Source organism: Littorina saxatilis, linkage group LG5 (assembly GCF_037325665.1).
Source record: "Littorina saxatilis isolate snail1 linkage group LG5, US_GU_Lsax_2.0, whole genome shotgun sequence".
In the NCBI taxonomy this organism is placed as follows: domain Eukaryota; kingdom Metazoa; phylum Mollusca; class Gastropoda; order Littorinimorpha; family Littorinidae; genus Littorina; species Littorina saxatilis.
In genome coordinates this window covers 61,679,102-61,696,447 of record NC_090249.1, presented here as the reverse complement: position 1 = coordinate 61,696,447, position 17,346 = coordinate 61,679,102, and the positions used below count along the sequence as shown (strand labels likewise).

The 17,346-nt window shown below is 44.2% G+C and overlaps 1 protein-coding gene across 1 annotated transcript in view; it reads right to left on the bottom strand.

Annotated features, from left to right (window-relative positions):
- The window catches only part of LOC138967660 (sodium/potassium-transporting ATPase subunit alpha-B-like), a 103,853-nt gene that overhangs the window by 45,783 nt on the left and 40,724 nt on the right, over nucleotides 1-17,346 (bottom strand). The window contains exons 3-4 of the mRNA XM_070340296.1: nucleotides 3,547-3,750; nucleotides 1,111-1,224 (exon numbers count right to left, since the gene is read on the bottom strand). Coding sequence (XP_070196397.1) covers nucleotides 1,111-1,224; nucleotides 3,547-3,750 — 318 coding nt within the window. The remainder of the gene's footprint in view (nucleotides 1-1,110; nucleotides 1,225-3,546; nucleotides 3,751-17,346) is intronic.

Below are 17,346 nucleotides of genomic sequence, written 5' to 3'. Positions count from 1 at the left end.
TGGACGGAATGTGAATGTAGAATGAACGAGAGAGATGTTACATGACTTTAGTTTAGGAAGAGGAGATGGTTTAAGAGAATGTTGTATTAAGACTTGGGTTAATTCTTTAGGAGTTTCCATGACGAGAATTCATGAGCGTGAGCGAGGGACGGACCTCACACGGAAGAGGCGTGACGATGGTGGAGAGAGAGACCACATCGGCGCAAATGGCTGGACGGAGGAGTCTCCATCATCACCGGTCGTAGAGACGACGGTTATTTTCGTTAATGGCGAAAGTGTTTCTCGGGGAGAAACGTGGAAGGTGAAAGTGTTTCTCGGGGAGAAACGTGAAGGGTGCATGTTGGCATCTAAAAGGAGAGTTTCTGGGAATTCATCGTCTACGTGGTTTCAGCGGCACAAGGAGGTGTAAATGACGACATATAGTGAGCCGTGTTACGAACTCGTGAGTGTCTGTCAACACTTTACCTTGTGCAGTAATTAATTATTGAAATAATTTCTTTATATCATTAATCCCGTGTGTGGAGTGAGTGTAGAGAGATTGTAAGAACGGTGTGGACGAGAAGTTGTTTGGTATTGATGTTGTTTTCTTTAGGTGAAGAATTGTGTTATATTTTGTGTGAGGAAATAATAAGTCTGCATCCTCCCAAAATTCTGTGTTGGAGTGTTTTAGTGTGAAGATTGAAGTCAGTGTAATAAGATAGGGCAGAACACGTATACAGAAAAATAACACCTTATTCACACTACAATCCACTTCATGACACAGACAGACAGACAGACAGAGACAGACAGACAGAGACAGACAGACAGACAGAAAGACAGACAGAAAGACAAACAGAAAGACAAATACATAAAGACAAACACAGAAAGACAAGCACACAAACAGAGAGACGGAGAGAGGGTGACACAGATAGACAGAGAGACAGAGAGAGGGTGACACAGATAGACAGAGAGACGGAGAGAGGGTGACACAGATAGACAGAGAGACAGAGAGAGGGTGACACAGATAGACAGAGAGACAGAGAGAGGGTGACACGGATAGACAGAGAGACAGAGAGAGGGTGACACAGATAGACAGACAGAGAGACAAAGAGAGAAAGGCAAGCCACTGACCTGAGGCACCATGTTTTTGAAGGAATCCATGATGCGTGACGACTTGGCCTCCTGGTAGTAGGAGAACACCCCCGTCACCACCACCACCGTCACCAACACTATGCCCAGGTACAGCTGTGGACACATCGTTATCATCATCAACATCATCATCATCATCTGCATCATCGTCGTCGTCGTCATCATCGTCATTGCCATCATCATCATTGTCGTCACCTTCATCATCATCATCATCGTCATCGTCATCATCGTCGTTATCATCATCACCATCATCATCATCATCATCATCACCAACACTATTCCCAAGTATAGCTGTAGATATACCATGATCATCATCATGATCGTCATCATCATCGTCATCGTAATCATCATAATTATCCTTATCATTTATAGAATGTCCGGAAGGATTTTGTTGTATTCATAATCATTTTCACCGTGCGTATAGATTGATGTGTCATCAGAAATCTTGGTGGTCAGAGTATTGTTTGTCATAAGTACACATTTAATCTTGGTGGTCAGTTTCTTCAACCTTGACATTCTCGACATTCTCACTACCACGTCGCTGCCAGCTTTCCTTGTTCATCCTACGTTCTTCTCACACTGTGTTGAAATACAAGTTACGACAGCCTGCTGTGCGCTGTGTCCAGACGCCAAGACAAGGGCAGGGTTGAGCAAGGGGAGGTGACCCCAATTTCACGCATTACCCTCCACTGGTCCAGTGAACACACTCAACAAAAAATCGATTGACACTATCGAAGTTCACCCTCCCTTCCATTCACCCCACCACCCACCCATGCACCCACCGGGCCCACTCCCCACGCCCATGCCCCCTTCCGATACGAGTTCCCCTTTCGCGGTCTGCTGAGGAGGCGTTGAAAGTGATGCGAATGCAAAGTCTTTCACTTCTGTGTCAGGGACAATGCCACGTGACATGGGTTAGACCGGTTCTTTCGGTCATTTGTTTCCATTTGGAGTTGTGTGTGCTTTAAGTCAGCGTCATCACGCCCAGCCCCTAGCTACTCCCTTTGCATGGATAATTTTCTATTTGGGAAACATCAACGATTTTCTGAATTAAAAAAACCCACAATCAACGATGGTATAAAACCAGAACTGTTATCATTGTGCAGCAAACATCCCTTGATTTCAAGGTACTAAGTTCTGCTTTTCATTCCATACCGTATCCATGCAGCGGGCTTTTCCTACCGTGGCTCAATTTTGGTAGTACAAATTGCACAAGGCAAACTTTTACTTGGAACAAAGCCAGAAAAACGTAAGTAAACAACCAAATACCCTAGCTCCCCTCCCTCCTTCTTTCCGCCCCCATTCGCGAAAGCAAACCAAATTATATCTTGCCTCAGCAACTCTTCCCCCGAAAGTCAGTTTGTGTTCCAACGTCTTGACTCCTGACACAACAACTTTAACTGTCTCAGAAATGAAGACATCTGGGGGTGGAGCATTTCACTCCTTCATGATTGTGTTGATTTCTTGTTCAGTCTACAGCGCTCAGCTTTTCTAGCACGAATAACTGAACCCCACCGCATGTCCTTGGGGGAAAGTAACCCAGCTCGTGATTGGCTGCTAGTCTCTTCAGCACGGAAACAACATGTGCCGACTTCCTACCGACTTCCTGCCGACTCTGGTGTTGAAACAAAGACCTGAACACATGTTGAAGCCAGTCATCAACCGCTGCGGGAAGCAATGCTCAGCTACCTCCTTCTGCATGCTTACTTAAGAAAAGTAGATCCGCAAAGCCGACCAATGCAAATCTTGTTCCTTTTATCGCCTTTCTGATTATTTGACGATTTTCAGACAGGAACCTTGCTTTTGTGAATTTGAGTTGGGGTCAGGTGGGTTTTGTTTTGTTTTTGCGTTGGGGGGGGGGGGGGGGGTCTGTGTTGTAGTTTCCACTGTATAGGCACTACCTGCCAAAGAATCAATCTGTTTGCTGAATAATATTATGGCAGAAGAATGGATGGCCTTTGTAGTTATATCACAGGTTTTACAACAAACGGCCTCACCACAAAGATCTGCACTGCCTTTTTTTTAATGACGGGTATGGAACGCCCGCATTTTTCACTCTCTTTTTGTCTTTCCCTCTGCGCCCGTCTTGACCACCGAAATGGGTGCCCGCTGGATTGCCAACTTAACGTGGTCGGGGGGCTTGCGGGCCTCAGCGACCCATAGAGCTATGCCGGCGGGAGATTCGTCTCCTGGTAGGGTCACCCAAGCCAGACAGGTCGAAGGGTAGAGGTCTGACAAAGCGCAATCCACTGGTCGTTCAGGTTGGGGGTTGGGCACTGGGCTAACAACCCAGTTCCTTAAAAATGGTTTGTTACGGAAAGAGCAAAATAAACACTCTGCACCCTCACACTTACCCACCCCCAATCCTATCCCTCCTCGCTGTATTTCCAGAATAACATTATTTTTGTTGGCACTCACATTGTCGCCGGCCGGGTCCTCGTAGGTGGAAGCCTCGATGCTGTAGGCGATGAAACAAAGGATGGATCCGACCCACAGCAGCAGGGAGAATCCACCGAACAGGCTGCGGCAGAACTTGACCCACTCAGGGGTGGTCTTGGGCGGAGTCAGGTGGTTGGGACCGTCCCTCAGAAAGATCTCCTTGGCCCTCTCCACAGTCAGACCCTGGTCGCCGAAAGACAGAAAATAAAATGAACAAATCAACAAAACAAAAATAAATCTGAATCAGATAGACTGCTAACGACTCAAGAAGTAGATCCATAGAGTACCCACTCTCCGGGCGAGGGCTGCCTTAAAAAATTTCGCTTGTATGCTTATGCCACAACCCTCGAAAATAAAGATCTTGTCTTGTCTTGTCTTGTCTTGTCTTGTCTTGTCAAGAATAAAAAGCCTGACAGATTCACTCGATGTTTTAATATCGGTTAAAACGACGTGTCAGTTAACTGTATTTAAGTTCAGTGAAACTCTGAATTAAAAAACGCCAATATCGTTTGGGCTGACAGACAGACAGACAGACAGACAGACAGACAGACAGACAGACAGACAGAGGGATTTAAGGTTTAAACGCCATGATGTTAAGTGACCCGCCTTAATTTTCGGCGTTTGGGGAGGGGGGATAGCGAATGGAAAACAGTCTCCAAAAATAACCCAAACGCAGCGATAAAAATGTGAATAATGTCACGTTCAAACACTTATTCTTACGGCACTGTCCTCCCCACACAAACGATTCGACTCAGCGTCTGAGACCTGGCCAGGCTGACCGTCTGAGACCTGGAGGCTGTCACGTGAGACCTGGCCAGGCTGACCGTGTGAGACCTGGAGGCTGTCACGTGAGACCTGGCCAGGCTGACCGTCTGAGACCTGAAGGCTGTCACGTGAGACCTGGCCAGGCTGACCGTCTGAGACCTGGAGGCTGTCACGTGAGACCACCCCCTCCACTGGGACACGTGCCAACAACCAACAGCCTCCTTGCTGTCTGTGCACATGATTTCATTTCTTCAAAAGCCACTAAAGGTAACTTGAAAAAAAATTTGAAAATGTGGCTTCGATTTTCTGGAGCTGTATAATATCGCAAACCAATCAGAGATGGCTGCATTGATGTGCTGCGAGAAACGAAACGACAGATTGGCTCCAAATGCCCAATTGCCTGTATGAATATTCATGACTTTTTTCATCTCTCTGAATGTTATGAGATTGAGACCCAGGACTGGCACCACAGCGAATGAAAGCAGGTCGCTTTGGGTTACATGGCTTGCACACTATTTTTCTCGTCCGTACATACAAACAAACAAGCAAACAAAAAGACGAGCACTCAAACAAACAAACAAACATGCATACAAAGAAGAAAACAAACAAACAAACAAACTAAAACGTTTTCGTCAAAAGCAATTCGCAATGCTGCGAACAGGAAATATATTGCACAAATGTGAAGTTGCTCCGTGTAAAATTAGTTAAGTTTATCTCAACAGAGTTTCGTTAAATTATTCCATAACTTGGAAAAGTAGGGGCGACCACCCCCAACCAGGCGCCCAGGCGCGTCCACAGGTGTCGGATAGTGAGGTCAAAGATCTTCTACTGCTTCGCTTCTACTGCTTCACTAGCGAAGCAGTAGAAGATCTTTGGTGGGCTGGCCTTCAGATATGGAGGTTAGCTGCGAGGCTTGCCAGGACGAATAAGCAGTCGCGGACTAAATGGCGGTGCTTCCAGCAGAATGGGGCAGGGTAACAGGTGGCACTGTTACTCTCAAGAAATACCCCAGGTGTCCAATTACGGGAGCACCATGCAATCAAGAGCCGCATTATTGACGGGCCGCCCGAGCGGCTCGTCTTATGGCGTCGGGTAAGTCACGTAGCTTGCAGGTGGAGAAATTTTTTTCATGGGGGATTTCTGTGACGTATGTACCACGTGACAGGAAGTCGCCGTTGGTCTCGGCAAAGAAACTACAATGCAGTGTGTGGTCTCGGTGAGACTGAAAGACAGAGAGCGACAGATACACACAGTGATTCAAGGCGCCCAACTCTAGTAAAGTTGTCGTAGCACGTCCGTCTATGGCCAAAGTGATCCGGGTTCGATTCCCGGCATGGGCGGTCTATTTTTTTTTTAATTCTTGTTTACTATTGTTTATTATGAACGTTTTAATGTTTTATTTTACTCTAATAATTTGTTTAATTGTGTAAAACAAATAAATAATTTTTTTTTTTTTTAATCCAAGTGATCCGGTTGGAAAGCGATTCGTCTATGGCCAAAGTGATCCGGGTTCGATTCCCGGCATGGGCGGTCTATTTTTTTTTTTTTTTTAATTCTTGTTTACTATTGTTTATTATGAACGTTTTAATGTTTTATTTTACTCTAATAATTTTTTTAATTGTGTAAAATAAATTTAAAAAATTTTTTTTTTTAAATCCACGTGCACAAGACAAAAACTTTCATACTGGGGGAGCGAGCCAGTCTGAAGAGTACTCGGGTCCAGCGCCAGCGTTTTTTATAAGAACTTGGAGTGATTGGGAATTTGCGCGTTTCTCGTGAGTGCTTTCGAAGTTTTGTAATTTGATTTTCCCCAGCGAGTGTTCTTTGGAGGGCAGTAGACTGTGATTGCTGGTGCATGTTTTTATTTTTGTTTTTCGTTCTTTGTTTCCGTTTGTAGTCTGTGGTCAAATACCTCACAATGAGCTCAAATAAATCACAGGCACAGGAAATGAACAAGAAGAAGTGTGTCACAAGAATTTGAATTCTAACAAAAACATGTGTATGAGTTCATAGACTACCACTGTCGAACCCTTCACTGTACAATGTAAATGAGTACAAAATATAGTCGTCAGTTTGGGAGACATTGTAGAGCACAGGTGAACTTTATCACAAACGGACAACACAAAAAGTACTTTCTTTTCAAACTTGAAAGTTTGTTGTCTATTTTTACCAGGGTCTTTCAAACAAACAATAACATGTGTATTTTTTATGTGAAAAAATTCATCTATTTTAACATTGTTGTACTTAAAATCTTAACATCTGCTAACAATTTGCGTATGAATATTTTTTATTCCTGCACTAGAAGGGAAGAAATCAACCTGTGGAAGACGTGCTGTGGTTTGTCTCCCTTCCTTCGAAACCGAAACCGTCTGTAACGCTTACAGGGCCTCATAGATATCAGAGTCAACTCTCTCTCCACCCCCCCCCCCCCCCCCCCCGCCCCCGACACATCCACGCATTCAGCGTAACGGCTTGTACGGCGTGTTACTTCAACATAATATGATAATAATAATAATAATAATAATAATAATAACTTCAACAAGTATTTTTTGGAAAAAAATTAACCTTAACAAGGCCTCAACACAACAGCGCTTCCTGGAATTGCATGGCTGTTACCGGGAAATGTACTGGGTCAAAGGTCCGCCTGACTCGAAAATTTACTGGGGAAAAGACAGCGACTGCAAAAAATCGTGTACTTCATGATTGGTACAATGGCCAACACAAATGTTGTCGGATCAAGTCTACTTCCATTCTTTAGATGGTATATGTTTTTTCAAAGAAATAGTCTTTTACATTGACTACTGCCCTCCCAGGAAACCTGGCCACATCCTCAACAAAGTCAGCCAGAGCTTCGTTTAAGTGTGACAATGGGTCATATATTGGTGCTACATTACTAGCATTCAAATGTGTATTCATGGCAACTGCATTTTGCCATTTAGAACAGTTTCACTAACACTGTATTCTTTCTTGCTTTATTATTTTGTGACTCAGTGATAATTTTAAATAAAGTTATTTGCATCATACACTTTGATTTCATTCATTTCTATTTATAACTACTTTTACTACTTTCCCTTCTACACTGTGACATGCCACTGTATGACGCTCATTCAGACCAAAAACAATACCATTCCTACCTGTTGCAACGTCTATCGCTCGCTCTGTCTTTTGGTTCCTTGGTTGATCGATCGGTTTCTTGGTGGAAAACATATTTCTGTCACCAATACCAGTATTATTGCATCACTTCCATAAAGGTAGAGTAGCCTTCTTCCTTTCTGTTAAGCCAATAGGTCTTATTCATTATTGAGCTCTTATTCATAATTGCATTACTTTCACAACAATCTTCTTCCTTGATATTGCGATAGTTGTTATCTCCCATTTATGTACAAACGCCGAAAAGACAATTTAACAGGACACATCAACACTATTATTTTGTTTACCTGTCGCTCGCTCTGTCTTTTGGTTCCTTGGTTGATCGATCGGTTTCTTGGTGGAAAACATATTTCTGTCACCAATACCAGTATTATTGCATCACTTCCATAAAGGTAGAGTAGCCTTCTTCCTTTCTGTTAAGCCAATAGGTCTTATTCATTATTGAGCTCTTATTCATTATTGCATTACTTTCACAACAATCTTCTTCCTTGATATTGCGATAGTTGTTATCTCCCATTTATGTACAAACGCCGAAAAGACAATTTAACAGGACACATCAACACTATTATTTTGTTTACCTGTACCAACAGGTGTACAACTTCCTGTTTCTTTGATATTGCCAATGTTTCGGCCCGTGTTGATCCTGGGATCAACTGAATTTCTTGTAAGCTCTAGCCCTGGGGAAGGTCACCTCCGATAAACAAACCAGCCAGCTATGGCCAAATAGCCGGGTAGACTGGACTCGACAGCCCTGTAAAGCCACCAGTCCAGGAGAAGGACCACTCCGATATAAAAACACGTCGAAGTCGGATGAGCTGGGCCATGTATGGCGCATAACGGCAGCTTAACGCATCAACGCTCAATAGGAGCGATCGAGAAGAAGAAGAAGAAGATTCCATAAAAAAGGTGTTTGGTGTTCCAACTACAACGTACATTGCGAATACTCGTACAAACAATCTGTGCAGTCATCGCTCAGTCTACCTCAGACTTAATTCAGTCATCACTCAGTCTACCTCAGACTTAATTCAGTCATCACTCAGTCTACCTCAGACTTAATTCAATCATAGCTCGGTCTACCTCAGACTTAATTAAGTCATCGCTCAGTCTACCTCAGACTTAATTCAATCATAGCTCGGTCTACCTCAGACTTAATTCAGTCATCACTCAGTCTACCTCAGACTTAATTCAGTCATCACTCAGTCTACCTCAGACTTAATTCAGTCATCACTCAGTCTACCTCAGACTTAATTCAGTCATCACTCAGTCTACCTCAGACTTAATTCAATCATAGCTCGGTCTACCTCAGACTTAATTCAGTCATCACTCGGTCTACCTCAGACTTAATTCAGTCATCGCTCAGTCTACCTCAGACTTAATTCAGTCATCGCTCAGTCTACCTCAGACTTAATTCAGTCATCACTCAGTCTACCTCAGACTTAATTCAGTCATCACTCAGTCTACCTCAGACTTAATTCAGTCATCGCTCAGTCTACCTCAGACTTAATTCAGTCATCACTCAGTCTACCTCAGACTTAATTCAGTCATCGCTCAGTCTACCTCAGACTTAATTCAGTCATCACTCGGTCTACCTCAGACTTAATTCAGTCATCGCTCGGTCTACCTCAGACTTAATTCATTCATCACTCAGTCTACCTCAGACTTAATTCAGTCATCGCTCAGTCTACCTCAGACTTAATTCAGTCATCACTCAGTCTACCTCAGACTTAATTCAGTCATCGCTCAGTCTACCTCAGACTTAATTCAGTCATCACTCAGTCTACCTCAGACTTAATGCAGTCATCGCTCGGTCTACCTCAGACTTAATTCAGTCATCACTCAGTCTACCTCAGACTTAATTCAGTCATCACTCAGTCTATCTCAGACTTAATTCAGTCATCACTCAGTCTACCTCAGACTTAATTCAGTCATCGCTCGGTCTACCTCAGACTTAATTCAGTCATCACTCAGTCTACCTCAGACTTAATTCAGTCATCACTCGGTCTACCTCAGACTTAATTCAGTCATCACTCAGTCTACCTCAGACTTAATTCAGTCATCGCTCAGTCTACCTCAGACTTAATTCAGTCATCACTCAGTCTACCTCAGACTTAATTCAGTCATCGCTCGGTCTACCTCAGACTTAATTCAGTCATCACTCAGTCTACCTCAGACTTAATTCAGTCATCGCTCAGTCTACCTCAGACTTAATTCAGTCATCACTCAGTCTACCTCAGACTTAATTCAGTCATCGCTCAGTCTACCTCAGACTTAATTCAGTCATCACTCGGTCTACCTTAGATTTAATTCAGTGATTAATTAAGAGCCTGTATCTCTTTCGTGTCCGTATGTACGAACTGATGACTCGGTGTAACCACCCCACCCTGGCTGTGATTGGACAAGCGTGTCTAATTAGTCTGGTCATGCCATCAGTCTGCCATGTGAGTTAATGAGTTTTTGAGTGATGACCCTCTCCCTGATACATCACTGTATCTGTCTCTCATTCGTGCTCTCTCTCTCTCTCTCTCTCTCTCTCTCTCTCTCTCTCTCTCTCTCTCTCTCTCTCTCTCTCTCTCTCTCTCTCTCTCTCTCTCTCTCTCTCTCTCTCTCTCTCTCTCTCTCTCTCTCTCTCTCTCTCTCTCTCTCTCTCTCTCTCTCTCTCTGTAAGAAAAGGCGTAGCCTTAAATCTTAATTCTTGTTAAATAAAGTTCAATAAAGTTCAATTCTCTCTCTCTCTCTCTCTCTCTCTCTCTCTCTCTCTCTCTCTCTCTCTCTCTCTCTCTCTCTCTCTCTCTCTCTCTCTCTCTCTCTCTCTCTCTCTCTTTGATTTCCGCCCTTTGCCCCTAGCTTATAGCGGATTGTTGCAGCCTCGTGGAGATTACACCTGACTTACCTGTTATTACCTGTGGTTACCTGGCCCACCTGTAATTACCCCAGTAATGCAGGATTACCTGTAACTGAGACAGTTTCTCTCTCAACCAGGTCATGAGGTCGGGCTGTCAGGCTTTACAATTATTAATGTCCGTATGGTCCTTACTGAATCGCTTTCTGTCGTGTTTGTCAAAAGAAACTCCAAACAGAAGTGTTCCACTTTTGAACATATTTCTGCAAAAGATTTAAACACTTTATGACATAGTACATAGTTCTAGAAAAAGAGGTACACATAATAACAATGAATCAGTTGCACACTAGTGAACGCTATGTGAGTTACTTTCGTCAGTAGAACTATGTACTATGTCACAAAGTGTTCAAAACGTGTCACGGATATGTGTTTTAAACACTTCTATCTAAAGTAAATAGAGGGGTCCTGTGTATCTTTAGAGGAAGAGGATCACGAGGATTATTTCAGTACATATCAACAGTGCGGGGTTGGCGTTAGCCGGAACAGTCCTGCTTTTACCGGTAACCATCTTCCCAGTAGAAACACGAAAATACCCAGCATGCCTCCTCCGAAATCGGCGTATGCTGCCTGCATGGCGGGGTAAAAACGGTCATACACGTAAAAATCCACTCGTGCTAAAACATGAGTGAACGTGGGAGTTTCAGCCCATGAACGAAGAAGAAGAAGAGAAGAAGAAAGTAAGCTGAGCATGCGATTCATTTCGCAACCTCTGCTCCATTCTTCTTTTAGAAATGTTTCCAGTTTCATCGGAGCGTCTTGATATGGACAGGTACATTGCACAAGCCCACCTGTACTTGTTGTCTTTTTTCCTGACACCTCTGGTTGTGTCCCTGTATGAAGTATGTCCCGGTGACTTACGAACACTTTGCCCTTGAAGTTGAATGCCATCGCCCAAAGTCATGTTTCCCCCTCAAGGATCAAATGACGACCGCTTGACTGTCTTACTTTGTTAACGATCCTCCACCCTCCCCTTCCAAGCCCCTAATTAGGGGGTTAAATCATGCTGACTTCTGAATCAAACCGGCATGCGATTCTGTTGAAATCTGTCAAGGTTATCATTTTAATGCTAATTAAAGTTGTCGCACGAGGGGTTCAATGTTGCTGTGTTTTCTATCGATTATTTGACTTACGTCGTGACCTTGACTAGCTGACACTTTCCTCTGGTATCCACAGTTTAAACCACTTCATCCCACTGGCTACCTATAGAAGCTTGAGACAACATAAATTCTGTTACCCCCCCCGCCCTCTCTTATCCCTGCCTAATAGCCGACCTGTTCCCGAGAACCAGCACCTTTCTCAGTCTGACATCCGGTGACCTTATTACGTCCAGTTAGAGGTCGTCGCCTGCCTGCCTCATCTTGTCAGTCGGGACATTTCCTTCTGTCGTCTCGGAATCGGAAGACATTTGTCAGATTCTTTCAGGAGACCTTTCTATGACCTGACAATGTCATACGTGTCCAGACTGCATTCTGTGTTATTCAGTCAGATATTGCGATGCCTGGTATTTCTCAGAGAAAAGCTTTTATGAGGCGAATAAAGTTTCGTCAACGACATTGAAAGCGTTTCATGTTATCTGTGGTGTTGTTATTTTTCTTTCCTTCAGTCGGGCTCTTGTTTCAGATTGTCTGTGGTGTTGTTAATTGTCTTTCCTTCAGTCGGGCTCTTGTTTCCGATTGTCTGTGGTGTTGTTAATTGTCTTTCCTTCAGTCGGGCTCTTGTTTCAGATTGTCTGTGGTGTTGTTCTTTGTCTTTCCTTCAGTCGGGCTCTTGTTTCAGATTGTCTGTGGTGTTGTTATTTGTCTTTCCTTCAGTCGGGCTCTTGTTTCAGATTGTCTGTGGTGTTGTTAATTGTCGTTCCTTCAGTCGGGCTCTTGTTTCAGATTGTCTGTGGTGTTGTTATTTGTCTTTCCTTCAGTCGGGCTCTTGTTTCAGATTGTCTGTGGTGTTGTTAATTGTCGTTCCTTCAGTCGGGCTCTTGTTTCAGATTGTCTGTGGTGTTGTTAATTGTCTTTCCTTCAGTCGGGCTCTTGTTTCAGATTGTCTGTGGTGTTGTTCTTGTTCTTTCCTTCAGTCGGGCTCTTGTTTCCGATTGTCCAGGAGATGTCATTATGCGACCTGGCTGCATTTCGCGTTTCATGCACACACAAAAAAAACGTTTTTGAGGTCAGTAAAGTTCTGTCAACAACACCATTAACCTTTCACGTCATATGCGGGATTTGCCGTCTTTTTCAATTCAGTCGGGTTCGTTTAGTATAAAAGCCTAACTTCTTCCTTTATCTTTTTTTTCCCTTGTAAAGTTTCCAGACCACACTCTCCACTATTACATCAAGTCTTTTGCCATATGCCAAAGAATAGTTTAAATTGTTTCTGAGAGTGAGTCCTGTTTTTGTCATGTGACTTGGTCTTGTGATCAAAGACTCCTCAGAAAGCGGCGTATGACTGCCTAAATGGCGGGCTAAAAAGAGTCATACACGTGTATAAACAATGGTGAACGCGGGGTGTGTAATCTATATATACACGTGTATAAACAATTGTGAACGCGGGGTGTGTAACCTATATATACACGTGTATAAACAATGGTGAACGCGGGGTGTGTAACCTATATATACACGTGTATAAACAATGGTGAACGCGGGGTGTGTAACCTATATATACACGTGTATAAACAATGGTGAACGCGGGGTGTGTAACCTATATATACACGTGTATAAACAATGGTGAACGCGGGGTGTGTAACCTATATATACACGTGTATAAACAATGGTGAACGCGGGGTGTGTAACCTATATATACACGTGTATAAACAATGGTGAACGCGGGGTGTGTAACCTATATATACACGTGTATAAACAATGGTGAACGCGAGGTGTGTAACCTATATATACACGTGTATAAACAATGGTGAACGCGGGGTGTGTAACCTATATATACACGTGTAAAAACAATGGTGAACGCGGGGTGTGTAACCTATATATACACGTGTATAAACAATGGTGAACGCGGGGTGTGTAACCTATATATACACGTGTATAACAATGGTGAACGCGGGGTGTGTAACCTATATATACACGTGTATAAACAATGGTGAACGCGGGGTGTGTAACCTATATATACACGTGTATAAACAATGGTGAACGCGGGGTGTGTAACCTATATATATACACGTGTATAAACAATGGTGAACGCGGGGTGTGTAACCTATATATACACGTGTATAAACAATGGTGAACGCGGGGTGTGTAACCAATATATACACGTGTATAAACAATGGTGAACGCGGGGTGTGTAACCTATATATACACGTGTATAAACAATGGTGAACGCGGGGTGTGTAACCTATATATACACGTGTATAAACAATGGTGAACGCGGGGTGTGTAACCTATATATACACGTGTATAAACAATGGTGAACGCGGGGTGTGTAACCTATATATACACGTGTATAAACAATGGTGAACGCGGGGTGTTTCAGCCCAAGAACGATAAGAAGAACAAGAAGGTCAGTCATCTCAGTTTTGCCATTCCAACCTTGAACGAGTCACCCACTTGCTCAAGAAACAGTTTTGAAACTTACGCTGACCGCATGTATTGGCAAAACGCTGAGCTTGCAATGTTATTTCGCAACGTCTACTCCATTCTGCGTCTGAAATATTTCCAGTTTCATTAGACCGTGTTGATACGAGCAAGTATTATGCCCAAACCCAACAGGGTGATATGTTGTTTTTTCGTTTTATCCCATCTCTCCTGTCATGTTTCGTCCCCGGATGAAGTACGTTCCAGAGGTTTTCTTACAAACACTTTGTCCTTGAATGATTTCGCCCCTGGTCTTGTTTCGACCCCCCCAAGGTCAACTATCGACTGCTTGGCTGCATTTAACTACTCCCCCCCCCCCTTCACCCCCCCCTTACCGATCCGTCTATTGAACCCTCCCCCCTCAGCCCCTAGCGACGAAGATTTAAGGTGTGATCAATTCTGATTCCAATATAATGTCAGAGTTCGGTGGGTTATAGAAACACGACAATACCAAGCATGCATCCGCGGAAATCGGCGTATGTCTGCCGAAATGGTGGGATAAAATCGGGCATGCACGTAAAAACCTACTCGTGCAAACACACACACAGACACACACACACACACACACACAGGCAGACACACATTCACACACACACACACACACATAGTGACACAAACACACACACACACACATACAGACACACACACATTCACACACACACACATAGACACACACACAGACACACACCAGGGCCGGACTACCGGGGGGGTTATGGGGGTTGCGCAACCCCCCCCCCCCCCCCCCTAGCCTAAACATGTACCTTACTTATTTTTTTTATTTTTTATTATTGCTTATTTTATGCCGTTTCATGCAAGGAGCGACCATTTTCCTGTCTCAGAATATGACCTACCCGTCAGCTTCAGGGGGCTTCGCCCCCTGACCCCCCCAACGAGGAGGGGGGGTGGGTTCTAGGGTTTCCGGACCCCCCCCCCCCCCCCAGCCCAAAAATAAAAATATTGAATGAGGTATGCATTTCTTTATTTTACATTGAGTTCCAATTTTTGGGGTATTAATCAGTGACAAAATCTGCTGCCTGAAACTGGTAATGATCATCCTCAGAATGCACCAGATTGCACCATTTTGCATCCTTTTTTTCAAAATTTTCCGGGGGGCATGCCCCCGGACCCCCCTAGCAAGCTCGGCGCTTCGCGCCGTCGGCTCGGCGCTTCGCGCCTTCACACCCATATCTTCACAATATACTTTTGAAAAAAACCAGTCATAAAATGAACTGATCCGCCCCTGCCGCCAGGGGGGACATCCCCCTGGGCCACCACTGGCAACCCCCCCCCCCTCCTCTTCGCCTAGTCCGGCCCTGCACACACACACAGACACACACACACACACACACAGACACACACACACACACACACACACACACAGACACACACACACACACAGACACACACACATTCACACACACACACACACACACACACACTGATATGCGTGTACGTGGGAGTCTCAGCCCATGAACAAACAAGAAAAATAAGAAAATATACGACTCTTTTAAAAACTGCCCGGGCTATCCGTGTTAAAGTTTACACCAAATACCGCAAGGAGGTTTCAGTGTTGCTGTTTCTCCCATCAATCACTGGATTCAGGGCGTGACCCTGGCTTACTGGTGAAACTCGTTTCCCTTTCTTCGAGATTAAATCCAGCTCATCCCAAGTATACTGGCTGCCTGGAACTCGGAGACTACACAAATTGTGTTACCTCCCCTCCCTTACCCCTGCCTAATAGCCGACCTCTTCCCGCAAACCGGGACCTTTGTTAATCTGACATCCGGTGACCTTATTACGTCCAGTTAGAGGTCGTCGTCTGCCTGCCTCATCTTGTCAGTCTGGAACTTCCCTTCTGTTGTCATGGAAACGCCTGAAAATCTTTTTGTCACATTGATGGAGAGACCATGCATGCCTGTCAATGTAGATGCGGCGGCGTTTTTCGTTATCCAATCAGATCTCTCGGCTATTTCCTACCGCACAAAGACAATCAGTTTCTGAAGTCAGGAAGGCATGTCACGGATATCATAAGCCTTCCATGTTATCTGCCCAGTCTCTTTCCTTCAGTTAAACCCTCACATGGAATTGAACAAAATGCCAAATATTTGTGTCCATCTTCTTTATCTTTAATTTACTGACTTCAATCTCGGGAGTCATATCAAGTCTCCCGCTACGAAAAACAAAACCTTGTTTCTAACTAGATCTTGTTCTGTTCACCTCAACCCGTGACCTCTATCCACCCACAATGCATCTGTACCGAGTCGTCTGCCTGTTTTACATACAGCTTCCAAACCAAGGACGACTGTACTGAGCTAGGGCTATGCTGACCTTTCATTTTGCAATCTCCATCCTGCCTGTGAGAAGCTGTCCGGTTTCATCAGAGCGTGTTGATACGAGGAGTCACATTGCCCAATACTCTCTGTCTCTGCCTCCTCTGATGTTTCGCCCATGTATGGAGCGTGTTCCAGTGGCTTCCTCACAAACACTTGTATAAACACCAATATATTGCTTTCCCCTCCTGTGACACTGCCCTGACCTTGTTTTTCCTCTCAAGGCTTGATTGTCGATCGCCTCGCTCATTTTTCTCCCCCCCCCCCCCCCCCCCCCTCCGCGGGTTAGGGGGAAGAATTTACCCGATGCTCCCCAGCATGTCGTAAGAGGCGACTAACGGGTTCTGTTTCTCCTTTAACCCTTGTTAAGTGTTTCTTGTATAGAATATAGTCAATTTTTGTAAAGATTTTAGTCAAGCAGTATGTAAGAAATGTTAAGTCCTTTGTACTGGAAACTTGCATTCTCCCAGTAAGGTCATATATTGTACTACGTTGCAAACCCCTGGAGCAAATTTTTGATTAGTGCTTTTGTAAACAAGAAACAATTAACAAGTGGCTCTATCCCATCTCCCCCTTTCCCCGTCGCGATATAACCCTCGTGGTTGAAAACGACGTTAAACATCAAATAAAGAAAGAAAGAAAGATTTTTTTCTCCGCAGAAAAAGAGACAGAAGAAGTGAGAAAGTTTAATCGCCAAAACGTAATAGTTTATCGCGATGGGGAGCTTGGGCGATGGGGAAACAATTTCGAAAAAAACAAACGTGTCACAATGTACAAAAGAGAGACAGAGACAGAGAGAGACAGACAGACAAACAGACAGAAAGACAGAGAGAGCAACGCCTCCTCCTTCTCCTCCACTCCCCGCCCCTGCACCCCCTCCCCACACCTCTTGTGGCCTGTCTTCGTACCAAGTTTGTTCCAGTGGCTTCCTCACAAACACTCAAGTCTTGTCTTCGTACCAAGTTTGTTCCAGTGGCTTCCTCACAAACACTCAAGTCTTGTCTTCGTACCAAGTTTGTTCCAGTGGCTTCCTCACAAACACTCAAGTCTTGTCTTCGTA